The following is a 27,895-nucleotide window of genomic DNA, read 5'->3' on the forward strand; positions in this document are numbered from 1 at the left end:
GTGCACAATTTTATACAAAGATTTACATGATGGTAGGATTGCTGGTGTCCATTTTTTCGGTCTCATGAACATGCAAGGTTTCAGGTATGTCTTGCTTCTTCTACTTACACTTAGGTCACACTACACATACATGTACAAGCATATACGTATATATATGTACACACCCATCTGGGTTTTCTTCTGTTTTCTTACTAGTTCTTGTTCTTGTTCATTTCCTCTTACCTCCATGGAGAAGCGGAACAGAATTCTTTGTCCGTAAGCCATGCATGTTGTAAGAGGCGACTAAAATGCCAGGAACAAGGGGCTAGTAACCTCTTCTCCTGTATAAATTACTAAATTTAAAAAGAGAGACTTTCGTTTTTCTTTTTGGGCCACCCTGCCTTAGTGGGATACGGCCGGTTTGTTGAAAAAAAAATATATATATACATGTGTGTGTGTGTGTATATATATATATATATATATATATATTTTTTTTTTTTTTTTTTTTTTTTTTTTTTAAAAAAGTCGGCCGTCTCCCACCGAGGCAGGGTGACCCAAAAAAAAAAGAAAGAAAATCCCCAAAAAGAAAATACTTTCATCATCATTCAACACTTTCACCACACTCACACATTATCACTGCTTTTGCAGAGGTGCTCAGAATACAACAGTTTAGAAGCATATACGTATAGAGATACACAACATATCCCTCCAAACTGCCAATATCCCAAACCCCTCCTTTAAAGTGCAGGCATTGTACTTCCCATTTCCAGGACTCAAGTCCGACTATATGAAAATAACCGGTTTCCCTGAATCCCTTCACTAAATATTACCCTGCTCACACTCCAACAGATCGTCAGGTCCCAAGTATCATTCGTCTCCATTCACTCCTATCTAACACGCTCATGCACGCTTGCTGGAAGTCCAAGCCCCTCACCCACAAAACCTCCTTTACCCCCTCTTTCCAACCCTTTCGAGGACGACCCCTACCCCTCTTTCCTTCCCCTATAGATTTATATGCTTTCCATGTCATTCTACTTTGATCCATTCTCTCTAAATGACCAAACCACCTCAACAACCCCTCTTCTGCCCTCTGACTAATGCTTTTATTAACTCCACACCTTCTCCTAATTTCCACACTCCGAATTTTCTGCATAATATTTACACCACACATTGCCCTTAGACAGGACATCTCCACTGCCTCCAACCGTCTCCTCGCTGCTGCATTTACCACCCAAGCTTCACATCCATATAAGAGTGTTGGTACTACTATACTTTCATACATTCCCTTCTTTGCCTCCATAGATAACGTTTTTTGACTCCACATATACCTCAACGCACCACCCACCTTTTTTCCCCCATCAATTCTATGATTAACCTCATCCTTCATAAATCCATCCGCCGACACGTCAACTCCCAAGTATCTGAAAACATTCACTTCTTCCATACTCCTCCTCCCCAATTTGATATCCAATTTTTCTTTATCTAAATCATTTGATACCCTCATCACCTTACTCTTTTCTATGTTCACTTTCAACTTTCTACCTTTACACACATTCTCAAACTCATCCACTAACCTTTGTAATTTTTCTTTAGAATCTCCCATAAGCACAGTATCATCAGCAAAAAGTAACTGTGTCAATTCCCATTTTGAATTTGATTCCCCATAATTTAATTTTTTTTTTTTTTTTCAACAAGTCGGCCGTCTCCCACCGAGGCAGGGTGACCCAAAAAAGAAAGAAAATCCCCAAAAAGAAAGTACTTTCATCATCATTCAACACTTTCACCACACTCGCACATTATCACTGTTTTTGCAGAGGTGCTCAGAATACAACAGTTTAGAAGCATACACATATAAAGATACACAACATATCCCTCCAAACTGCCAATATCCCAAACCCCTCCTTTAAAGTGCAGGCATTGTACTTCCCATTTCCAGAACTCAAGTCCAACTATATGAAAATAACCGGTTTCCCTGAATCCCTTCACTAAATATTACCCTGCTCACACTCCAACAGATCGTCAGGTCCCAAGTACCATTCGTCTCCATTCACTCCTATCTAACACGCTCACGCACGCTTGCTGGAAGTCCAAGCCCCTTGCCCACAAAACCTCCTTTACCCCCTCTCTCCAACCCTTTCGAGGACGACCCCTACCCTGCCTTCCTTCCCCTATAGATTTATATGCTTTCCATGTCATTCTACTTTGATCCATTCTCTCTAAATGACCAGACCACCTCAACAACCCCTCTTCTGCCCTCTGACTAATACTTCTATTAAATACACACCTTTTCCTAATTTCCACACTCCGAATTTTCTGCATAATATTTACACCACACATTGCCCTTAAACAGGACATCTCCACTGCCTCCAACCGTCTCCTCACTGCTGCATTTACCACCCAAGCTTCACACCCATATAAGAGTGTTGGTACTACTATACTTTCATACATTCCCTTTTTTGCCTCCATAGATAACGTTTTTTGACTCCACATATACCTCAATGCACCACTCTCCTTTTTTCCCTCATCAGTTCTATGATTAACCTCATCCTTCATAAATCCATCTGCCGACATGTCAACTCCCAAGTATCTGAAAACATTCACTTCTTCCATACTCCTCCTCCCCAATTTGATATCCAATTTTTCTTTATCTAAATCATTTGACACCCTCATCACCTTACTCTTTTCTATGTTCACTTTCAACTTTCTACCTTTACACACATTCCCAAACTCATCCACTAACCTTTGCAATTTTTCTTTAGAATCTCCCATAAGCACAGTATCATCAGCAAAAAGTAACTGTGTCAATTCCCATTTTGAATTTGATTCCCCAAAATTTAATCCCACCCCTCTCCCAAACACCCTAGCATTTACTTCCTTTACAACCCCATCTATAAATATATTAAACAACCACGGTGACATTACATATCCCTGTCTAAGACCTACTTTTACCGTTAAGTAGTCTCCCTCTCTTCTACACACCCTAACTTGAGCCTCACTATCCTCATAAAAGCTGTTTACAGCATTTAGTAACTTACCACCTATTCCATATACTTGCAACATCTGCCACATTGCTCCTCTATCCACTCTATCATATGCCTTTTCTAAATCCATAAATGCAATAAAAACTTCCCTACCTTTATCTAAATACTGTTCACATATATGCTTCAATGTAAACACTTGATCTACACATCCCCTACCCACTCTGAAACCTCCTTGCTCATCCGCAATCCTACATTCTGTCTTACCTCTAATTCTTTCAATTATAACCCTACCGTACACTTTTCCTGGTATACTCAGTACAGTAAACTTATTCCTCTATAATTTTTAGTCTCTTTTGTCCCCTTTCCGTTTATATAAAGGGACTATACATGCTCTCTGCCAATCCCTAGGTACCTTCCCCTCTTTCATACATTTATTAAACAAAAGTACCAACCACTCCAACACTATATCTCCCCCTGCTTTTAACATTTCTGTCATGATCCCATCAGTTCCAGCTGCTTTATATATATCAGGAAGGTAGTTGTTAAAGCAGTTACACCTACCCACTGAGGTAGAGTGATCCAAAAAAGAAGTGAGAGTTTTTCTTTTTACATTTTATTAATATATGTATATTTACAATTGTATGTCTTTTACTTGTTACTGTTATTAATGACTTGGCATTGCAGGTAACATTCATCCCAAAATGTGACAAGAGTCGAGGAGCCTGGCTTCCAGAGCAGTGTCTGGAGGAGCTAGGTGTGTGTTGGTGTGTGACTCCCCAGGGTGACCAGGTGCCAGGCTCCCTCACACGGGGTGCCCCTCAGTGCCAGGGCACTGCCAGGTCATCTAGGAGGATGAACTTTGATCCAACAACTCCAACCAATATGAGTATGTGTTTTTGTCCAAATTGAGAATTTCTGGATATACACTTTAGATGTGTGTATGTTTAATGATCCTAGGTAGTAGGTTGGTAGACAGCAACCATCCAGGGAGGTACTACCGTCCTGCCAAGTGAGTGTAAAACGAAAGCCTGTAATTGTTTTACATGATGGTAGGATTGCTGGTGTCCATTTTTCTGTCTCATAAACATGCAAGATTTCAGGTACGTCTTGCTACTTCTACTTACACTTAGGTCACACTACACATACATGTACAAGCATATATATATATGTACACACCCATCTGGGTTTTCTTCTATTTTCTTACTAGTTCTTGTTCTTGTTTATTTCCTCTTATCTCCATGGGGAAGTGGAACAGAATTCTTCCTCCATAAGCCATGTGTGTTGTAAGAGGTGACTAAAATGCCGGGAGCAAGGGGCTAGTAACCCCCTTCTCCTGTATATATTACTAAATGTAAAAGGAGAAGCTTTCATTTTTCCTTTTGGGCCACCCCACCTCGGTGGGATACTGCCTGTGTGTTGAAAGAATGTTTAATGATGTTGAAAAAATATTCAAGGCCCATACCTCACATCCATATAAAAGTGTTGGTACTATATTTTACAAACACTTATTATAAAGTTTAATTAATAAATTAAGCATAATAAGTGGGGAATTATCACTTTTTTACTGATGGGAAGCACTTCACGACTTCTCTTAGGCTTTGAAGACCTTCCATCATCACTACTTTTGCGCTCTGAGGCCATTATTAAGCAAAATTATGGGTTATTTTGAGACCAAGACAAACCACTAATACAGGACCCATGGATACGAGGCTCCTACTGTACTTTGTTCTGGTACATTCCCTGTTTTCCCTTCATGCAGTAATAATAATGATAATGGTAATGTTTTATTTCTTTGAGCCTTATAGATCATGTAGACACATGGGTAGGTTCTCCATGGGAAAATGGAAAGAATCCTTTCTCTGTAAGCCATGCTTACATAAGAGATGACTAAAATGCCAGGTGCAAAAGGCTAGTAATCCCTTCTGTATAAATTACTAAGTGTTAAAAGAAGGAAAACTTCTGTTTTTTGCTTTAGTTCACCCTTCCTTGGTGAGAGATGGCCGGTACACTAAAAAAATACAAGTAGGTGCTTGAGTACAATAGTAGGCACAAAAGAAAGTTACTAATTTTTCAGTACATTTTGGGAAACTAATAAGGCTTACATACTACTTGAGAACTAGACATAGCCTGTTATGTGAGACTTCTTGTGTAATTAACTAGTCAAAAGTCAAAATTAAGAGTGAGTTTATTGGTAATCATCCATGCAGATATTTTTTTAGGGCCTCCTCATGGACAGTGTTGTTGAGAGAAGCTTGATATGAGTTGTAGATGGCTAATGTGTCTTCTGCAAACAGAACAAGTTCAAAAAGACAAAGTACATGGGGAGATCATTGATATAATTATATATATGAGAAAGAGCAAAGGTCCAAGAACACTGCATTGAGGCACTCCTATGTCAACAGACCAAGTTGATGAGATTATGCCATTTATGAAGACATATTGATGTCTGCTAATAAGATAAAACTTTAAGTAATAAGACTGTAAATAAGTTTAAGATGCAGGATGTTGTAGTCCACTGTATCGAAAGCTTTCTGAAGGTCTGTGAAGAGGCCCAGAGGATATTCATTATTTTCAAGAGATGCATAAAACAATTCAAAAATTTTTATAATTGCATCATTTGTACTTTTTTTTGGGGGGCCTGAAACCAAACCATAAGGGATTGAGTATATTGTGGCACACTATATAAATTAATTTTTTGAAGATTTTAAATAGGTAAAAGGACATATGTGCAACTAATGTGACATTTTATTGTGGCAACGTTTCACTCTTCAGGAGCTTTGTTAAGCCATTACCACTACCATTAGTCAAGCCATTACCGTTACCATTAGTAACATTTTTTTTTTTTTTTTCAACAAGTCGGCCGTCTCCCACCGAGGCAGGGTGACCCAAAAAAGAAAGAAAATCCCCAAAAAGAAAATACTTTCATCATCATTTAACACTTTCACCACACTTACACATTATCACTGTTTTTGCAGAGGTGCTCAGAATACAACAGTTTAGAAGCATACACATATAAAGATACACAACATATCCCTCCAAACTGCCAATATCCCAAACCCCTCCTTTAACCCTTTGAGGGTTTTCGTCGTACTAGTACGTCTTACGCGTAGGGGTTTTTGACGTACTAGTACTCATAAATTCTAGCGGCCTCAAATCTAGTGGGAGAAAGCTGGTAGGCCTTCATATGAAAGAATGGGTCTATGTGGTCAGTGTGCACAGTCTAAAAAAAATCCTGCAGCACACAGTGCATAATGAGAAAAAAAAAACTTTGACCATTTTTTTTGAATAAATCAGCGACTTTGCAGTGTATTTTCGTATGGTATTTATTGTTGTATTCTAGTTTTCTTGGTCTCATTTTATAGAATGGAAGACATATTACAGAAATTGAGATGATTTTGACTGGTTTTACAAAGAAAGGTGCCTTGAAATTGAGCTCAAAGTAGCAGAAATGTTCGATTTTTACCAAACTTCAAAAGTAAACAAATCGTGCCAAGCGTGCAATACACGTCAACTGGTGAGTCTAATATTCTTTCACAAGTGCACCAATAATATTTATACCATTTTTTACACTAATGCAGTAGTCTGCATAACAGTAAATCTTATATTTTTTGTGAAAATAAAAATTCAAAGTGGAAAGCAAAAGAATATAAGAGGGGCCTTGAGACATGACTAATGACTAGAGGAAATGTCATTTTAGTGCCAGGAATGTCTTTCTTGTTTATTCTGGACCCTATTCGGAAATTGGCATCTTTTGAAATTTGTGTGAAATTGGCAAAATTGCTAAATTCTGACCACTGTACTGGATAGTAGAATTTCATAAAAGAGTGGTTTCTTGCACCCATTCGATAGAAAAAATGGAGTTCTATCGAAATATTCATGTTTTTTGTCGACTAGTACAGTGAAATTGGCCGAAAATGGGGCTCAAAGTGGGCAAAATCGCCGATGCGTAAACATCGCCGAGACCGCGAACTTTGCGAGAGCATAATTCCGTAAGTTTTCTATCAAATTTCAAACTTTTGGTGTCTTTATGATCGGGAAAAGATTCTCTATCTTTTCATAAGAGAAAATAATTTTTTTTTTTTTTTAAATTTGGCCGACCCTGAGAACGAGTTTCGGAGAGGGCCTGTCGACCCTCAAAGGGTTAAAGTGCAGGCACTGTACTTCCCATTTCCAGGACTCAAGTCTGACTATATGAAAATAACCGGTTTCCCTGAATCCCTTCACTAAATATTACCCTGCTCACACTCCAACAGATCGTCAGGTCCCAAGTACCATTCGTCTCCATTCACTCCTATCTAACACGCTCACGCACGCTTGCTGGAAGTCCAAGCCCCTTGCCCACAAAACCTCCTTTACCCCCTCTCTCCAACCCTCTCGAGGACGACCCCTACCCCGCCTTCCTTCCCCTATAGATTTATATGCTTTCCAGGTCATTCTACTTTGATCCATTCTCTCTAAATGACCAAACCACCTCAACAACCCCTCTTCTGCCCTCTGACTAATACTGTTATTAACTTCACACCTTTTCCTAATTTCCACACTCTGAATTTTCTGCATAATATTTACACCACACATTGCCCTTAAACAGGACATCTCCACTGCCTCCAACCATCTCCTCACTGCTGCATTTACCACCCAAGCTTCACACCCATATAAGAGTGTTGGTACTACTATACTTTCATACATTCCCTTCTTTGCCTCCATAGATAATGTTTTTTGACTCCACATATACCTCAAAGCACCACTCACCTTTTTTCCCTCATCAATTCTATGATTAACCTCATCCTTCATAAATCCATCCACCGACACGTCAACTCCCAAGTATCTGAAAACATTCACTTCTTCCATAATCCTCCTCCCCAATTTGATATCCAATTTTTCTTTATCTAAATCATTTGATACCCTCATCACCTTACTCTTTTTCTATGTTCACTTTCAACTTTCTACCTTTACACACATTCCCAAACTCATCCACTAACCTTTGCAATTTTTCTTTAGAATCTCCCATAAGCACAGTATCATCAGCAAAAAGTAACTGTGTCAATTCCCATTTTGAATTTGATTCCCCAAAATTTAATCCCACCCCTCTCCCAAACACCCTAGCATTTACTTCCTTTACAACCCCATCTATAAATATATTAAACAACCATGGTGACATTACACATCCCTGTCTAAGACCTACTTTTACCGGGAAGTAGTCTCCCTCTCTTCTACACACCCTAACCTGAGCCTCACTATCCTCATAAAAACTCTTTACAGCATTTAGTAACTTACCCCCTATTCCATATACTTGCAACATCTGCCACATTGCTCCTCTATCCACTCTATCATATGCCTTTTCTAAATCCATAAATGCAATAGAAACTTCCCTACCTTTATCTAAATACTGTTCACATATATGCTTCAATGTAAACACTTGATCTACACATCCCCTACCCACTCTGAAACCTCCTTGCTCATCCGCAATCCTACATTCTGTCTTACCTCTAATTCTTTCAATTATAACCTTACCGTGCACTTTTCCTGGTATACTCAGTAAACTTTAATTTTTAAAGTCTCTTTTGTCCCCTTTCCATTTATATAAAGGGACTATACATGCTCTCTGCCAATCCCTAGGTACCTTTCCCTCTTTCATACATTTATTAAACAAAAGTACCAACCACTCCAACACTATATCCCCCCCTGCTTTTAACATTTCTGTCATGATCCCATCAGTTCCAGCTGCTTTACCCCCCTTTCATTGTACGTAATGCCTCACGTACCTCCCCCACACTTACATTCTGCTCTTCTTCACTCCTAAAAGATGGTATACCTCCCTGACCAGTGCATGAAATTACTGCCTCTCTTTCTTCCTTAACATTTAAAAGTTTCTCAAAATATTCTCACCATCTACCTAATACCTCCATCTCCCCATCTACTAACTCCCCTACTGTTTTTAACTGACAAATCCATACTTTCCCTAGGCTTTCTTAACTTGTTTAACTCACTCCAAAATTTTTTCTTATTTTCATTAAAATTTCTTGACAGTGCCTCTCCCACTCTATCATCTGCTCTCCTTTTGCACTCTCTCACCACTCTCTTTACCTTTCTTTTACTCTCCATATACTCTGCTCTTCTTATAACACTTCTGCTTTGTAAAAATCTCTCATAAGCTACCTTTTTCTCTTTTATCACACCCTTTACTTCATCATTCCATCAATCACTCCTCTTTCCTCCTGCCCCCACCCTCCTATAAACACAAACTTCTGCCCCACATTCTAATACTGCATTTTTAAAACTATTCCAACCCTCTTCAACCCCCCCTCCCCCACTACTCATCTTTGCACTAGCCCACCTTTCTGCCAATAGTCGCTTATATCTCACCCAAACTTCCTCCTCCCTTAGTTTATACACTTTCACCTCCCTCTTACTTGTTGTTGCCACCTTCCTCTTTTCCCATCTACCTCTTACTCTAACTGTAGCTACAACTAAATAATGGTCCGATATATCAGTTGCCCCTCTATAAACATGTACATCCTGGAGCCTACCCATCAACCTTTTATCCACCAATACATAATCTAATAAACTACTTTCATTACGTGCTACATCATACCTTGTATATTTATTTATCCTCTTTTTCATAAAATATGCATTACTTATTACCAAATCTCTTTCTACACATAGCTCAATTAAAGGCTCCCCATTTACATTTACCCCTGGCACCCCAAATTTACCTACTACTCCCTCTATAACATTTTTACCCACTTTAGCATTGAAATCCCCAACCACCATTACTCTCACACTTGATTCAAAACTCCCCATGCATTCACTCAACATTTCCCAAAATCTCTCTCTCTCCTCTACACTTCTTTCTTCTCCAGGTGCATACACGCTTACTATAACCCACTTTTCACATCCAATCTTTATTTTATTCCACATAATCCTTGAATTAATACATTTATAGTCCCTCTTTTCCTGCCATAGCTTATCCTTCAACATTATTGCTACTCCTTCTTTAGCTCTAACTCTATTTGAAACCCCTGACCTAATCCCATTTATTCCTCTCCATTGAAACTCTCCCACCCCCTTCAGCTTTGTTTCACTTAAAGCCAGGACATCCAGCTTCTTCCCATTCATAACATCCACAATCATCTCTTTCTTATCATTTGCACAACATCCATGCACATTCAGACTTCCCACTTTGACAATTTTCTTCTTCTTATTCTTTTTAGTAATCTTTACAGGAAAAGGGGTTACTAGCCCATTGTTCCCGGCATTTTAGTTGACTTCTACAACACGCATGGCTTACGGAGGAAAGATTCTTATTCCACTTCCCCATGGATATAAAAGGAAAAGTAATAAGACCAAGAACTATTAAGATAAAATCAAAGAAAACTCAGATGAGTGTGTATAAATAAATGTGTACATATATGTGTAGTGTGACCTAAGTGTAAGTAGAAGTAGCAAGACATACCTGTAATCTTGCATATTTATGAGACAGACAAAAGACATCAGCAATCCTACCATCATGTAAAACACTTACAGGCTTTCGTTTTACACTCACTTGTCGGTAATTCTACCAACATTATTAAAAGATTTTTAATAACAGTGGTAAGTTGGATATTGGCAATTGTTATTTGCATTAGTTGGATCACCTCCTTTGTGTATTGGGGTAACCCTTGCTATCTTAAGCATGATTGGCAAAGTTCTGATTTATAAAGATTTGTTAAACAAAGTAGCGATGGCAAATAAGTTTTCTGCGTAGTCGTTCATAGACTTAGCTACTGACACATCCACTTCCAAATAATAAAAATAATAATTATTAAAAAATTATTATTATTATTTTATTATCATTGTTGTTGTGATTATTTATTATTATTCTTGTATTGTTGTTGTTATTATTATTGTTTTTTTTTTTTTTTTTTTAAATTTTTTTTTTATTTTCGTTACATAGCTAAAAGTGTATATTTTTAATTGCATTGAAAGTGTGTATAATTTAATACCTTTCAAAAGCAGCAGGCTCTTTAGTGTAAGGACAGATACATATTTATATGGGCAGACTGAAACTCATATCTTGGGTAAGACAGGCGGTTGTGTGGGTAGAAGCATTGTTTAGGAGTAAAAGGGATATAGCATACATATTTTCTGGTCTTGGATAAACATTAACTTGAGGTAAAAACATACACTGAACATGAAGATCAAATGAAGGATGCAGTAGTATGTGGAAGAACAGTATAATTTTCCTTATTTTTCTTGACACTAGGAGCAAAATTTATTTCTTGTGTTTATGTAGCTACAGTATTTATATACAGTGGAACCTCAAATATCGAACTTTCTTCAGTCCAGAAGGCTGTCCAAGTGCCGTTACCGAATGAATTTATTCCCATCAGGAATAATATAAATTAGATTAGTCCATTTGAAACCCTCAAAAATACACTTATAAAAGCACTTACAAAAATACACTTGCATAATTGGTTGAGTTGGGAGCAGTTCGATTTTTGAGGTTCAACTGTAATACTAAATAGCTTTCTCTCTATGGGAAAGTGGAACAGAATTCTTCCTCTATAAGCCATGTATGTCATAAAAGGTGACTAAAATGCTGAGAGCAAGGAGCTAGTAACCCTTTCTCTTGTATACGTTGTTAAATTTAAAAAGAAAAACTTTTGTTTTTCTTTTTAGGTGACCCTGCCTCAGTGGGATTCAATCAGTTTTTTTGAAAAAAAAAAAAAAAAGCTTTCTGTCTATTATTGTTGCTAAACCTTAATTAATAAAATCAAATTTCAGTCTGTGAGCCTGGTCAGATAGTCCACGTATGTGACAAGAGCCTGTGTGAAAACCAGGTGTGTTTCTCCCATCCCCACGCTGTCTGCAGAGTCAATCCTTGTGGCGGCTGCTCGGTGCAGTTTGTCGATGAGTTTAACTCTCCAGTAAACTGTGAAGTTGGCCTCACTGAATGCCAGAGGGAATTACAACGAGTGCTCAACTCTCCAATTTTCACAAGACCTTCCATGACTTTCTCAGGTAATATCTTCATTCTGTCACTTGTTTACTGGATGGTGTTCCGAGGGTCAACGCCCCATGACTCAGTCCATGACCAGGCCTTCTGGTGGATTAGGGCATGATCAACCAGGCTGTTACTGCTGGCACACATAGTCCAACGTACAAGCTTCAGCATAGGACTTTTCCTTTAGAACGTACAGGATTGTTGGCTGAAATATTTAAAGATAAATTCGTATGCAAGTACAGTATACCAGGAATTGTCCAGTATGATGAAACACTAAACTCTTAAATATTAGTTGGTATTGTATTTTCATTCACAAATTCCCTATGAATACAGGAGGGCCCCACTTACACAGCAGGTTAGGTTCCAGGCTACTGATGTAAAGCAAAAATCGCTGTAAAGTGATACATAGTTTTTTCACTTTCAAATCCACATAAAAACCTGACAACATGTTTACTTTATCATACATTAAGTGCCCTAGGCCTAAAAAATGCATATACATTACACATTACTTACCTTCAAATACTTTTGTAGTTAGCTTATAGTGAGTGGTGAATATATTTATTGTAGGAAGCCTGAATAAATGAAGAATGTGTATAATTGAAGACTGCTGTAAAGCAAAATATTGCAAAGTGAAGCACTGTAAAGCAGGGCCCTCCTGTATAGGAATAAAGCTTTAATGAAAATATGTACTTACGTGCCCAGGACGTACATTCCCCACCTCACACGCTGACCGTCAAGTGCATTACGAGGTTGACCTGTTTCGAAATGTGGACGTGTACCATGCTCGTCCCCTTGATGTGGATGATGTCTCCAGCTCGGAATCTCTCCGTCGTGCTCGGCACATTGAGGTTGTCTCTCCTGGGTCATTAACGGTGTCTGGGGATGTTGTTGTTGAGGCTCAGGAACACTCAAGAAATGCTCGTGCTGTGTCACAGGTGAGAACCATTTTGATTACTGTATTGTAGTGAATCTATTTTTTGTAGGTACAGGTAGTAGGCTGGTAGAGAAAGAGAGATTGAGAGATATTTTGGGAAGTTTTTAGTGAGTTTTGAACTAAGGAGTAAATGATAATAGGGGAGCATCTGCCTCAGTGGGAGACAGCCACTGTATTACAAAAAAATCTTTTTGTTTCAAGAAGCTCAGGGGGAAATAAATGTTTGAAGTTAAAACTTAAAATTTTATATTAATAATAAAATCAACATTGGTTCTCTAGATCTATTCATTATTTTAATTGTTAGAGTTTATAGTAAAGTATTTCCATTGTTTCATTAATACCCTCTTTACTTTGAACAATGTATACTGTGTTGATTTATTTTGTTTGAAAAATTCTGTGTATATACTTATTGATGAACATTAAAATGGTATAAAATACCGACAGGTTGTTAGGTAAGACACATATGCAACAGTTAGGTATCTTTATTATGAAACGTTTCGCCTACACAGTAGGCTTCTTCAGTCAAGTACAGAAAAGTTGATAGAAGCAGAAGATACTTGAAGACGATGTAATCAGTCCATCACCCTTAAAGTTTTGAGGTGGTCCCAGACTGAGGGACTGACCACCTCAAAACTTTAAGGGTGATGGACTGATTACATCGTCTTCAAGTATCTTCTGCTTCTATCAACTTTTCTGTACTTGACTGAAGAAGCCTACTGTGTAGGCAAAACGTTTCATAATAAAGATACCTAACTGTTGCATATGTGTCTTACCTAACATACTTATTGATGTTGAACTTTTCCCAGAATCATCATAAACCTCAGAGATAATTCTCTTCAGATAGGGTGGTATTATGTTGTCTACTATAATTTTTCCTTTAAGGGAAGGCCTTGGTGCATGTGAAGTGCTCTTGATTCAAAAACTTGATATGACTCTTCCCTTGGATCACAACTAATTTCCATCCCTTCTTGGTGAATACAATACTAATGATGGCACTAGTAGTGTTACTGTTACTACTACTTGAGCACTAGTAGTGTTACTATTACTACTACTTCAGTACTATCACTTCAGAACACCGTGCCAGAGTCACCCTTGGTTGAATCAACACTGGTGGATCCTGATGATCTAGCCCGGCGACTGTCAGGACCTCTGAGCACCACCATTGATGTCTTCCCAAGTCTGGAGGAGTACCCTCCAAGGCTCACCCTCGATGACACCTTCGAAGCTGTCCCAACTGAAGGTAATGAAAGATATTTCTGAGGAATTTGTTTTATTGTGGTTGAAGCATTTCTTAATTATTTGAAAAAAAACAAAATTTTTTTTTTCTTATTATTACACTGGCCGATTCCCACCAAGGCAGGGTGGCCCGAAAAAGAAAAACTTTCACCATCATTCACTCCATCACTGTCTTGCCAGAAGGGTGCTTTACACTACAGTTTTTAAACTGCAACATTAACACCCCTCCTTCAGAGTGCAGGCACTGTACTTCCCATCTCCAGGACTCAAGTCCGGCCTGCCGGTTTCCCTGAATCCCTTCATAAATGTTACTTTGCTCACACTCCAACAGCACGTCAAGTATTAAAAACCATTTGTCTCCATTCACTCCTATCAAACACGCTCATGCATGCCTGCTGGAAGTCCAAGCCCCTCGCACACAAAACCTCCTTTACCCTCTCCCTCCAACCTTTCTTAGGCCGACCCCTACCCCGCCTTCCTTCCACTACAGACTGATACACTCTTGAAGTCATTCTGTTTCGCTCCATTCTCTCTACATGTCCGAACCACCTCAACAACCCTTCCTCAGCCCTCTGGACAACAGTTTTGGTAATCCCGCACCTCCTCCTAACTTCCAAACTACGAATTCTCTGCATTATATTCACACCACACATTGCCCTCAGACATGACATCTCCACTGCCTCCAGACTTATTCCCCTATAATTTCTGCACTCTCTTTTGTCCCCTTTGCCTTTATACAAAGGAACTATGCATGCTCTCTGCCAATCCCTAGGTACCTTACCCTCTTCCATACATTTATTAAATAATTGCACCAACCACTCCAAAACTACATCCCCACCTGCTTTTAACATTTCTATCTTTATCCCATCAATCCTGGCTGCCTTACCCCCTTTCATTTTACCTACTGCCTCACGAACTTCCCCCACGCTCACAACTGGCTCTTCCTCACACCTACAAGATGTTATTCCTCCTTGCCATATACACGAAATCACAGCTTCCCTATCTTCATCAACGTTTAACAATTCCTCGAAATATTCCCTCCATCTTCCCAATACCTCTAACTCTCCATTTAATAACTCTCCTCTCCTATTTTTAACTGACAAATCCATTTTTTCTTTAGGCTTCCTTAACTTGTTAATCTCACTCCAAAACTTTTTCTTATTTTCAACAAAATTATAAATATGTTACATATATATTTGTTGTATTTATGTATGTGTAAAAGGTTATTTTTAAAACTACAATTAAAAAACACCTTATCTCTTTAACCTATCCCAGCCCATCATAAATACATAATGTAAAAACTATACATGAATTTGCTCAATATCATGAACATAGGTACGTAAAACTTTATAATCAGTATATACTTACTCTCAATATCTGTATTCACCTCCAATGTTAATCACTCCATTGTGTCCACCTAAGGTTAATAATCAAAATTGTAATTCTTCCCTACAAAACTTATCAAAGACATATAGCATGACTTAATAGAATATTCAGTTATCTTGTATTCATTGTAACTCACCTAATGATTATATGTACTGTTATTGCCTTCTTAATTTCAAGTTAGTTTTAAGTTTGCCCAAAATGCTTTGCATATAAAGGGCCTTTTGGCATGTACACCCAAGCATTATATTCCTTTGTACAAACGTTTATCATGCTGAAATAAAATATTATTATTATTATTATTATTATTATTATTATTATTATTATTATTATTATTATTATTATTATTAGTACAGTGCCTGCACTCTGAAGGAGGGGTGTTAATGTTGTAGTTTAAAAACTGTAGTGTAGAGCACCCTTCTGGCAAGACAGTGATAGAGTGAATGATGGTGAAAGTTTTTCTTTTTCGGGCCACCCTGCCTTGGTGGGAATCGGCCAGTGTGATAATAATACAAAAATAATAATATATTATTATTATTATTGAACAGTATAAAATGTTTTTATAGGGTAAATACCTGAAGTACATATAATGAACACTTGTCACTGCTCAATAATAACCCACATGGAGACAGAAACTCAGGAGATTAATTGACCTGTATAGGGGAAGGAAAGAGGGGTAGGGGTCATCCTCGAAAGGGTTGGAAAGAGGGGGTAAAGGAGGTTTTGTGGGTGAGGGGCTTGGACTTCCAGCAAGCGTGCATGAGCGTGTTAGATAGGAGTGAATGGAGACGAATGATACTTGGGACCTGACGATCTGTTGGAGTGTGAGCAGGGTAATATTTAGTGAAGGGATTCAGGGAAACCGGTTATTTTCATATAGTCGGACTTGAGTCCTGGAAATGGGAAGTACAATGCCTGCACTTTAAAGGAGGGGTTTGGGATATTGGCAGTTTGGAGGGATATGTTGTGTATCTCAATACGTATATGCTTCTAAACTGTTATATTCTGAGCACCTCTGCAAAAGCAGTGATAATGTGTGAGTGTGGTGAAAGTGTTGAATGATGATGAAAGTATTTTCTTTTTGGGGATTTTCTTTCTTTTTTTGGGTCACCCTGCCTCGGTGGGAGACGACCGACTTGTTGAAAAAAAAAAAAAAAAAAAAAATTTTGACACCCTTTCTGGGGTCCTCTTCAGCAGGTTAAGGTGTACAGGAAAGAAAGAAAAATAGAAATGTGAGACATTATCATGGTTGTTTATCATCCTTATAGATGGTGTTGTGAATGAAGTGAATGCTAGATTGTTAGGGAGAAGTGTGGCCTAAAAGATAATGAATCTGATATTCAGTGGGAGTTATCACTGCTGCTTTTGGTGATGACATTGCTTTTAAGGAGGGTGTATAAAGGTAGAAAGTTAAAAATGAACATAGATAAGAGTAAGGTCATGAGGGTATCAAACTATTTAGATAAAGAAAAATTAGATATCACTCTGGAGAGAGGGAGTATGGAAGAAGTGAATGTTTTCAGATATTTGGGAGTTGACTTGTCAGAGGATGGGTTTATGAAGGATGAGGTTAACCATAGAATTGATGAAGGAAAAAAGGTGAGTGGTGCTTTGAGGTATCTGTGGAGACAAAAAAACGTTATTCATAGAGGCAAAGAAGGGAATGTACAAAAGTATAGTGGTACCAACACTCTTGTATGGGTGTGAAGCTTGGGTTGTAAATGTTGCAGCAAGGAGGTGGCTGGAGGCAGTGGAGACGTCATGTCTAAGGGCAGTGTGTGGTGTAAATATTATGCAGAGAATTCGTAGTGTGGAAATGAGGAGAAGGTGTAGACTTACTAAAAGCATTAGTCAGAGGGTTATTGAGGTGGGTTGGTCATTTAGAGAGAATGGAACAAAGTAGAATAACTTGAAGAGCGTATAAATATATAGGGGAAGGAAGGCGGGGTAGGAGTCGTCCTCGAAAAGGTTGGACTCGGGAGGGGGGTAAAGAAGATTTTGTGGACAAGGGTCTTGGACTTCCAGCAAGCGTGCATGAGCTTCTGAAGTAGGAGTGAATGGAGACGAATGTTTTTTGGGACCTGACAAGCTGTTGGAGTGTGATTGGGGTAATATTTTGCGAAGGGATTCAGGGAAAACGGTTAGCTAGACTTGTGTCCTGGAAATGGGAAGTATGTATAATGTCTGCACTTTAAAGGAGGGGTTTGGGATATTGGCAGTTTGGAGTGACTATCTAAACTGTCTTATCTGAGTGCCTCTGCAAAGACAGTGATTATGTATGAGTGATGGCGAAAGTGTTGAATGATAATGAAAGTTTTTTGTTTCTTTTTGGGTTACCCTTACTCGGTGGGAAACGGCTGATATGTTAAAAAAAAAAACATTGCTTTTAGAAGAACAAAAAAAATAAAAATAAAAATTGAGGAGCTGGTAGATGAGCTTAGAAGAGTGTGTAAAGGGAAATTAAAACTGGGCACAGGAAAAAAACAAATGGAATATTTAGAAGTCTAGGGAATGCAAGATTGAACATCAAATTGGAAGGAAGAATTATTGGGAAAGGAAATGTACTTTATTAAAAGATTTGGGAGTGTATATATCAGCAGATAGGTTTATGAAAAACAAGGTGGTTCACAGGATAGATAAGGGAAGAAAGTAATCAAAGTGCAGCATTTCAAAACTTGCATAAGTGAAGTTTTTCAGTGGGTGCAGGACAAGGAACTTAATGGTTCTAATGATCTAATGTGGATAATACACAAATAACCCACACATAAAAGCCTGAAACTTATGGTGAGTTTTTGGTTTGACTTGAACCATTGATGGTCCAAGTCAGACCAAAATGCCATCATAAGTTTCTTTCTCCTATGTGCAGTTTATATGGGTATTGTTCTTTATTTAATATGAAAATAAAGCAAAGACTTCGAATGTTCCACTGCTGAAAGCATTGGAAATAGCACGTCCAAGATCAGTGTGTAGTGTTAATGTTATGCAGAGAATAAGGGACATAGACATTAGAAGGCAGTGTGATAATGTCAAAAGGCATAAGTCAGAAAATACATGAGGGTTTGTTGAGATGGTTTAGTCATTTAGAAAGGATGGAGCAGAATAGGTTGATCAAGGAGAAGTATAAATGCAGAGTGAATGGAAGAAGGGGTAGGGAGCATCTTAGGAAGGGGTGCAGGAAGGGGAAGTGAAGGGTTTAGAATGTTAAGTGCTTGATCATCTAGTAGATATATGAGTCTGTTGAAGTGAACAGAGAAGGGATTCAGGTTAAAATGGTTACCACTGAGGTGAAGGGAGAAGTACAAATTTGTGAGGTCTACTCACCTCTGGCAAGATAGCTGTTGAAAGAGTAATGGTGAATGTGTTTTCTTCTTTAAGTTACCCTACCTTAGGGCCCCTAGTGCTGAGTCAATCAAATGCTTTGGTGGGGATTAGGATTAGGGTCTTCTTTGTAAGGGTTTCATGCTCCCACAGGTGCTACTCTCCCTACAGGGTGCTACTCTCCCCACAGGGTGCTACTCTCCCCATGGGGTAATACTCTCCCCACAGGGAAATTTTGTTAAGACAGTGATAGTGTGAATGATGGTGAATGCATTTCTTTTTCATGTCACCCTGCCTTGGTGGGAGACAACCAGCATCTTAAAAAAACCATCTGGAATATATAATTGTAAACCACATTGGCTATCTCTCACCAAAGAGTTAGTCCCAAAAGAGGAAATGCATTCACCATCATTCATTCAGTGCTCATGCTGATTTAGCAAAAATAAAGATAGTCTTAGAGATACCTGGAGAGGGTTTCAGGGATCTACTCCCCTGCAGCCTGGTCTGTGACCAGGCCTCACGGTGGATCAGGGCCTGATCAACATGGCCTGATAAACAAATCATTACTATATAAGGTGCACAAGCACACAATGTGCACAAGCTTTTGACTTTAACATTGATTACAACTTTATCACTATAATGAACTGCATGTCTTTTTATAAAACACCACTTGCTAGTAACCCAAAGACTACCCTTGACCCTGACTTTCAGCATATAAGCCACAAGGTGATTTTCCGAGAGACTTCATGATAAAAAAAAGTGCATCTTATGTGCCAGATAATATTGTAGTTAATGCAACACATGTTTTGCTATAAATGTTTAGTTATACAACACTGTGCATTAGAATTTGATCTGTTATACACATTCTAAATAAAACCTAATACATTAAATTTTTTGTATGAAAATATCTCTTATGAATAGTCTTAATAATGAATTATTTTTTTTATGTTTCTGATTACAGAAATTAATTTTGAGTTAAACTACTTTCCTGGTTTATGATACATTAAATGTGTCTCACAAAATCGTAATAACATGATTGCAAATAAACCACGGAATTGGTGGGGTTAGAACCCATAGTCTGGAGTTTTAGAACTCTCTCACCAGGGGCTTAAATCCTACCCATTCCATGTTTTTTTTAAGTGTTATCCTTGATATTGCCTGCCTCACATAACTCTTCCTCAGATATTAATTGTGAGTGAGAGTCACAATACCGTGCATGACTGGACAACTCACAAGCAACTCAAAATTTAGAGAGGAAACTCTAAATGATATTTTGGTCTGTCCAGAGCATTATAAAAAGTTAAGACTAAGACACTTGTGCAACATTTGGGGATCTTTATTATAGAAACATTTCATCAGCTAGAGGCATCTTCAGTTCAGTGCAAAGAACAGTGGAAGACCAAGGCGAGTTTGAGGTAATCAGTCCCTCGGCCTTAATAATAATAATAATATCTTTATTTCTACAAGTACATATACAAGGTATACAGGCCTAGCTGACATCACTGACATACTACTATATAGAAAGCCACTTGTTATGCAGAGCATTCCAGGCAAATTAGGTCAGTTTTGTCCCAGGATGCGACCCACACTAGTCGACTAACACCCAAGTACTCATTTTACACTAATGGGTGAACAGGGACAGCAGGTGTCTTATGGAAACACATCCTAATGTTTTCCAGCCATACCGGAGATTCGAACTCTGGACCTCAGTGTGTGAGCTGAGCACAGTAGCGACTGAACTACAGGACACCTTGAGTCGATGTGTTGGACTGAAGAAGCCACTGGCTGGCAAAACATTTCCTTAATAAAGATTCCCAAATGTTGCACAAGTGTCTCATTCTTCAACTTGTCAGTTTTCTAAGCCATTTACATCACATTATCAAAAATGTCATATATAGTTTCTTCTCTATATTGTGAGTTAGTTTTAGGTTAATTAATTATTAGTGGAACCTGGCTGGTTTGTGGGTTACTTCCTCTTTCCTCTCATGTTTTTTTTTTTTTTTTTTTTTTATTATCACACCGGCCGATTCCCACCAAGGCAGGGTGGCCCGAAAAAGAAAAACTTTCACCATCATTCACTCCATCACTGTCTTGCCAGAAGGGTGCTTTACACTACAGTTTTTAAACTGCAACATTAACACCCCTCCTTCAGAGTGCAGGCACTGTACTTCCCATCTCCAGGACTCAAGTCCGGCCTGCCGGTTTCCCTGAATCCCTTCATAAATGTTACTTTGCTCACACTCCAACAGCACGTCAAGTATTAAAAACCATTTGTCTCCATTCACTCCTATCAAACACGCTCAAGCATGCCTGCTGGAAGTCCAAGCCCCTCGCACACAAAACCTCCTTTACCCCCTCCCTCCAACCCTTCCTAGGCCGACCCCTACCCCGCCTTCCTTCCACTACAGACTGATACACTCTTGAAGTCATTCTGTTTCGCTCCATTCTCTCTACATGTCCGAACCACCTCAACAACCCTTCCTCAGCCCTCTGGACAACAGTTTTGGTAATCCCGCACCTCCTCCTAACTTCCAAACTACGAATTCTCTGCATTATATTCACACCACACATTGCCCTCAGACATGACATCTCCACTGCCTCCAGCCTTCTCCTCGCTGCAACATTCATCACCCACGCTTCACACCCATATAAGAGCGTTGGTAAAACTATACTCTCATACATTCCCCTCTTTGCCTCCAAGGACAAAGTTCTTTGTCTCCACAGACTCCTAAGTGCACCACTCACTCTTTTTCCCTCATCAATTCTATGATTCACCTCATCTTTCATAGACCCATCCGCTGACACGTCCACTCCCAAATATCTGAATACGTTCACCTCCTCCATACTCTCTCCCTCCAATCTGATATTCAATCTTTCATCACCTAATCTTTTTGTTATCCTCATAACCTTACTCTTTCCTGTATTCACCTTTAATTTTCTTCTTTTGCACACCCTACCAAATTCATCCACCAATCTCTGCAACTTCTCTTCAGAATCTCCCAAGAGCACAGTGTCATCAGCAAAGAGCAGCTGTGACAACTCCCACTTTGTGTGTGATTCTTTATCTTTTAACTCCACGCCTCTTGCCAAGACCCTCGCATTTACTTCTCTTACAACCCCATCTATAAATATATTAAACAACCACGGTGACATCACACATCCTTGTCTAAGGCCTACTTTTACTGGGAAAAAATTTCCCTCTTTCCTACATACTCTAACTTGAGCCTCACTATCCTCGTAAAAACTCTTCACTGCTTTCAGTAACCTACCTCCTACACCATACACTTGCAACATCTGCCACATTGCCCCCCTATCCACCCTGTCATACGCCTTTTCCAAATCCATAAATGCCACAAAGACCTCTTTAGCCTTATCTAAATACTGTTCACTTATATGTTTCACTGTAAACACCTGGTCCACACACCCCCTACCTTTCCTAAAGCCTCCTTGTTCATCTGCTATCCTATTCTCCGTCTTACTCTTAATTCTTTCAATTATAACTCTACCATACACTTTACCAGGTACACTCAACAGACTTATCCCCCTATAATTTTTGCACTCTCTTTTATCCCCTTTGCCTTTATACAAAGGAACTATGCATGCTCTCTGCCAATCCCTAGGTACCTTACCCTCTTCCATACATTTATTAAACAATTGCACCAACCACTCCAAAACTATATCCCCACCTGCTTTTAACATTTCTATCTTTATCCCATCAATCCCGGCTGCCTTACCCCCTTTCATTTTACCTACTGCCTCACGAACTTCCCCCACACTCACAACTGGCTCTTCCTCACTCCTACAAGATGTTATTCCTCCTTGCCCTATACACGAAATCACAGCTTCCCTATCTTCATCAACATTTAACAATTCCTCAAAATATTCCTTCCATCTTCCCAATACCTCTAACTCTCCATTTAATAACTCTCCTCTCCTATTTTTAACTGACAAATCCATTTGTTCTCTAGGCTTTCTTAACTTGTTAATCTCACTCCAAAACTTTTTCTTATTTTCAACAAAATTTGTTGATAACATCTCACCCACTCTCTCATTTGCTCTCTTTTTACATTGCTTCACCACTCTCTTAACCTCTCTCTTTTTCTCCATATACTCTTCCCTCCTTGCATCACTTCTACTTTGTAAAAACTTCTCATATGCTAACTTTTTCTCCCTTACTACTCTCTTTACATCATCATTCCACCAATCGCTCCTCTTCCCTCCTGCACCCACTTTCCTGTAACCACAAACTTCTGCTGAACACTCTAACACTACATTTTTAAACCTACCCCATACCTCTTCGACCCCATTGCCTATGCTCTCATTAGCCCATCTATCCTCCAATAGCTGTTTATATCTTACCCTAACTGCCTCCTCTTTTAGTTTATAAACCTTCACCTCTCTCTTCCCTGATGCTTCTATTCTCCTTGTATCCCATCTACCTTTTACTCTCAGTGTAGCTACAACTAGAAAGTGATCTGATATATCTGTGGCCCCTCTATAAACATGTACATCCTGAAGTCTACTCAACAGTCTTTTATCTACCAATACATAATCCAACAAACTACTGTCATTTCGCCCTACATCATATCGTGTATACTTATTTATCCTCTTTTTCTTAAAATATGTATTACCTATAACTAAACCCCTTTCTATACAAAGTTCAATCAAAGGGCTCCCATTATCATTTACACCTGGCACCCCAAACTTACCTACCACACCCTCTCTAAAAGTTTCTCCTACTTTAGCATTCAAGTCCCCTACCACAATTACTCTCTCACTTGGTTCAAAGGCTCCTATACATTCACTTAACATCTCCCAAAATCTCTCTCTCTCCTCTGCATTCCTCTCTTCTCCAGGTGCATACACGCTTATTATGACCCACTTCTCGCATCCAACCTTTACTTTAATCCACATAATTCTTGAATTTACACATTCATATTCTCTTTTCTCCTTCCATAACTGATCATTTAACATTACTGCTACCCCTTCCTTTGCTCTAACTCTCTCAGATACTCCAGATTTAATCCCATTTATTTCCCCCCACTGAAACTCTCCTACCCTACTCAGCTTTGTTTCGCTTAGGGCCAGGACATCCAACTTCTTTTCATTCATAACATCAGCAATCATCTGTTTCTTGTCATCCGCACCTCATCTCATGTTATGAAAGTCAATTCAATCAGTCTCACCTCAACTGTAACTTCACTATTAATGTAAGTATTTTCTTAATGTACGTACACTGTCTTTCATAAATGGATGTTAAAAGCATAGTTTGAGTCTAGTAAAGGAACACTTCTAGTTTGGTATTTTGCATAAGCTTGCTCTGCATATTTTGGTTGCTTTAGTACCATCTTTTCCACTCTTATTGTTAGCATTAACCATGATAGGGATTGCCAGTACTTTTTTAATATCTGTAAAGTGCTCAATCTGTAAGAATCATGATAGAAGAAAACAAACATTTTTGGCATACAGGAAAAAATTTAAAGTCTGACATTTGAAAATGTGATAGTCTCAAGAGATGGGCATATTAAGTGCAGTACAGGTGCAGTACAGGTGCAGTACAAGTGCAGTACAAGTACAGTACAGATGCAGTACAAGTGCAATACAAGTGTAGTACAAGTACAGTACCACTACAGTACCAGTACAGTACAGTACACTACAGTACACTACAAGTTCATTCTCAAAACAAATTGGCATCTAAATTAATTGTATCTTTAACTGCTTGTCTCAAAGCATTTCAGGCACCCCGCTCTGGTACTTTATTTTATAATTTTAAGGTTATGTAGTTTTTGGTATTAATTTTAGTTTAATAGAAAAAAAGACATAGTATCAAAATTGGTTGACAAATCAATAGTCTTGAAAATATCAGCATATTTGCCCCTAAGGAAACACTGTACAGTTGATGCAACAAATTGCAAGGATTAACATTACAGAAGTCCCCATAAATTCAGAATTTGCAAATACCACTAACTTGTGTCCATGTATTAAACCTTGAGGCAGATTTTTGTTCATTGTCAATGAAAATATATGTCAGTCTTTAAATTTATTTTTGAAAAGTCTAATTTTTAAGAGCTGAGTTAATTTGGGTTCTGACTGTATTTCCTTTAGCTAATAAAGCAGACAGACAATTTTTTTTTTAAATTTACAATATTAAATGTTACCAGGTAAAAATATTTAAAATTTAGAGAAAAAAAGTTGTTATATAAATTTATTTATTGAAAAGGAGGTTTTGGAAGGAAATTCTTGAAGTTGTTTGACTGTTGTTATTATAAGTACGTATGTTGATTGTTCAGTTTCCCCTGAAACACTTCATATGATACTGAAATATTTCAATTTTGACACCATAGAAATATTTGTTATGAAAGCTAATGGACATGCTGTACTGTCTTTCTCTGATGTTTACAGTTATTACATCAAATTGTTATCTTTCATTACTTACCTAAGTGTACAGTATACCAGATGAGCATGGCCCATGACCAGGCTCTGGAAGTAGTAAGACTCTTGAAGCTCATCGAAGGTATACATATATATACATCAAAGATATACATACATATGAACTCTGATTAAGTCATAATAAAAAACTGCCAATGAATAAATAGAAGGATGGACAGGAGGCTCAAACTGTGGTCATAAATTGACAGGCCCAGCGCTCGACTGCTTCAGCCTATTAGAAGTCCAGCGGTCGAAGCAGTAACAAGCTGGGCCTGTCATTTTATGAACCCATCCATCCCTCTCTTTATTCATACACACATATACACAGTAAACTATTGCTTTAATCAACCTCAATTCAATGGACTTTGGAACTACTGGACAAAATCTGATGGGTCATTTGATGCAGGATTGTCTGTTATTGTTACCATCATGTCAAAACAGCGTCATCTTTGTCCACCATCCTCCCTTCCACCATTAATATGCTAAATCAAGGGTTTACTGTGTATAAATAAGAGTGCATGATCATATCATTTTAAATATACTGCGTAATGCCTAGCAATTCACAAAGAGGCAAAATGTTTGCATGCCGAGTAATATGGTTATACTGTAGTATAGTATAAGTTATTATTTGTATAATAGTCCAGTGCATTTTAACAAAATCTCTTCATGTATCAGTTACATTTCTGTATGGAAGATGTAGTTTGGCATCAACTTCAACACTAAACTTGCATGAACCTATGCATGTGTATGAATTTTGCATTTTTACAAGTTGATCACGGCATTATTCATTATATATATTCACATCAGCTATGTCTAGTTTATAGCAGCTTTCCTTGTCAGATACCATAATGCCCTAGAACTGTGTCTAAGCCACTGCTGGGTAAATCAATCAATCTTGGCTTTTCTTGTACATGTACTTTAATATACAGGTTTCAGTTTGCCTGAAATACTCTGCCTACTAAGGGGCTTTCTGCATGTACACCTAAATTTCGCTCATTAGGTTAGGTAAGGTTTGTCAGGAAACAGGATAGATGTTTCCTAACACGGGTCTTATTCATATTATGACCCGCCACTGGAGCTTTTGGTCATCTGACCGAGTCCTTCTACCCCTTTAAAAAACATGGTTATAATTTCAACCATTAGATTATGTAATATATAACATCTCTGTACAGACATTGTATCATGCTGAAATAAAAAAATCTGAATTTGACGTACCAATCTTTACTGATTTGTACATGTACATACATACTTGTAGAAATAGATTACTAATAGGCTATATAGAAATGAAGAATTTTTCTCTTATGTTGCTGCAGCACAGTTTTGTACATTAGTGTCACCTTCTTTAGAGGCTCTATGGTGTCACCCCCTAAATGGTGTCACCTGGGACACCCCCATCCTTTACGGCACCACTGAACAGCACGTCACACCCTAAAAACCATTTGTCTCCATTCGCTCCTACCTAGCACGCTCACGCATGCTTGCTGGAAATCCAAGCCCCTCACATACAAAACCCCCCTTTACCCCTTCCCTCCAACCTTTCCCAGGCTGACCTCTACTCCGCCCTCCCTCCACTACAGATTCATACACTCTCGAAGTCATTCTATTTCGTTCCATCCTCTCTATATGACCAAATCATCTCAACAACTCCTCCTTAGCCCTCTGGATAATAGTTTTGGTAATCCCGCGCCTCCTCCTGATTTCCAAACTACGAATTCTCTGCATTATATTCGCACCACACATTGCCCTCCAACACGACATCTTCACTGCCTCCAGCCTTCTCCTTGTTGCAGCATTCACCACCCATGCTTCGCACCCATATAAGAGCATTAATATAACTATAATCTCATACATTCCCGTCTTTGCTTCCATGGACAAAATCGTGTATAGGCACTGTGGAGCTGCAGCACCCCCTATTTTCACTCGATATTATCGATAGCATTCAATATAATGAGTCTTTTTTTTTCTTTAATTCTTTCTCTATACTTGTACCTTATATAATCCTTAAGCTTAATGTCAGTAGCAATCCCCTAGTACATTGCAACCTCAAATATCGAACTTTCTTCGGTCCAGAAGGCTGTTCGAGTGCCGCTACCGAACGAATTTATTCCCATCAGGAATAATGTAAATTAGATTAGTCCATTTCAGACCCTCAAAAATACACTTATAAAAGCACTTACAAAAATACACTTACATAATTGGCTGAGTTGGGAGCAGTTCGTTTTTTGAGGTTCCACTGTACATAAAAAAATTACAAAAATTCTTGTATGGAACTGTGTGCTTCACAGTTCCAGCGACTCAGTGTTTGGCTGTTGTGCGCATGTGCACATGTCAAAGATAAGATGCTGCACACTAGGTAGAGAAAGCACTGTTGCTGACACAGTGCTGACCCTGTTGTGCAAGTGTAAGGTAGTGTTCTTTTTGACTCAGCAACATTTATGATTTTATCAAGCTCATGTATAAATTTTCTTTTTATATGCTTGTTTCACTTTACACAATATTAAAACAATAGCTAAACATTTTCTGAAGCAGCACCTCCACTAATTTTAGCTATGAGCTGTCACTGGACAAAATTCTTTGTCTCCACAGACTTGTAGTGCACCACTCACATTTTTCCCCTTGTCAGTTCTATGATTCACTTCATCTTTCACAGGC

General features: G+C 38.5%; 1 protein-coding gene and 1 long non-coding RNA gene across 4 annotated transcripts in view; one reads left to right on the plus strand and one right to left on the minus strand.

Moving 5' to 3' along the window:
• Nucleotides 1-27,895, plus strand: part of LOC128702033 (uncharacterized) — a 663,411-nt gene that overhangs the window by 598,257 nt on the left and 37,259 nt on the right. For all 3 annotated transcript variants that reach the window (XM_070101460.1, XM_070101461.1, XM_070101462.1), the window contains exons 20-23: nt 3,645-3,846; nt 11,724-11,960; nt 12,646-12,878; nt 13,949-14,117. In XM_070101460.1, the coding sequence (XP_069957561.1) occupies nt 3,645-3,846; nt 11,724-11,960; nt 12,646-12,878; nt 13,949-14,117 (841 nt within the window). The remainder of the gene's footprint in view (nt 1-3,644; nt 3,847-11,723; nt 11,961-12,645; nt 12,879-13,948; nt 14,118-27,895) is intronic.
• Nucleotides 15,482-27,895, minus strand: part of LOC138854989 (uncharacterized) — a 29,269-nt gene continuing 16,855 nt past the window's right edge. The window contains exons 2-3 of the long non-coding RNA XR_011394162.1: nt 25,251-25,294; nt 15,482-15,530 (exon numbers count right to left, since the gene is read on the minus strand). This is a non-coding gene — a long non-coding RNA (uncharacterized lncRNA). The remainder of the gene's footprint in view (nt 15,531-25,250; nt 25,295-27,895) is intronic.

The sequence above is a fragment of the Cherax quadricarinatus genome, chromosome 77, assembly GCF_038502225.1.
Source record: "Cherax quadricarinatus isolate ZL_2023a chromosome 77, ASM3850222v1, whole genome shotgun sequence".
Lineage (NCBI taxonomy): Eukaryota > Metazoa > Arthropoda > Malacostraca > Decapoda > Parastacidae > Cherax > Cherax quadricarinatus.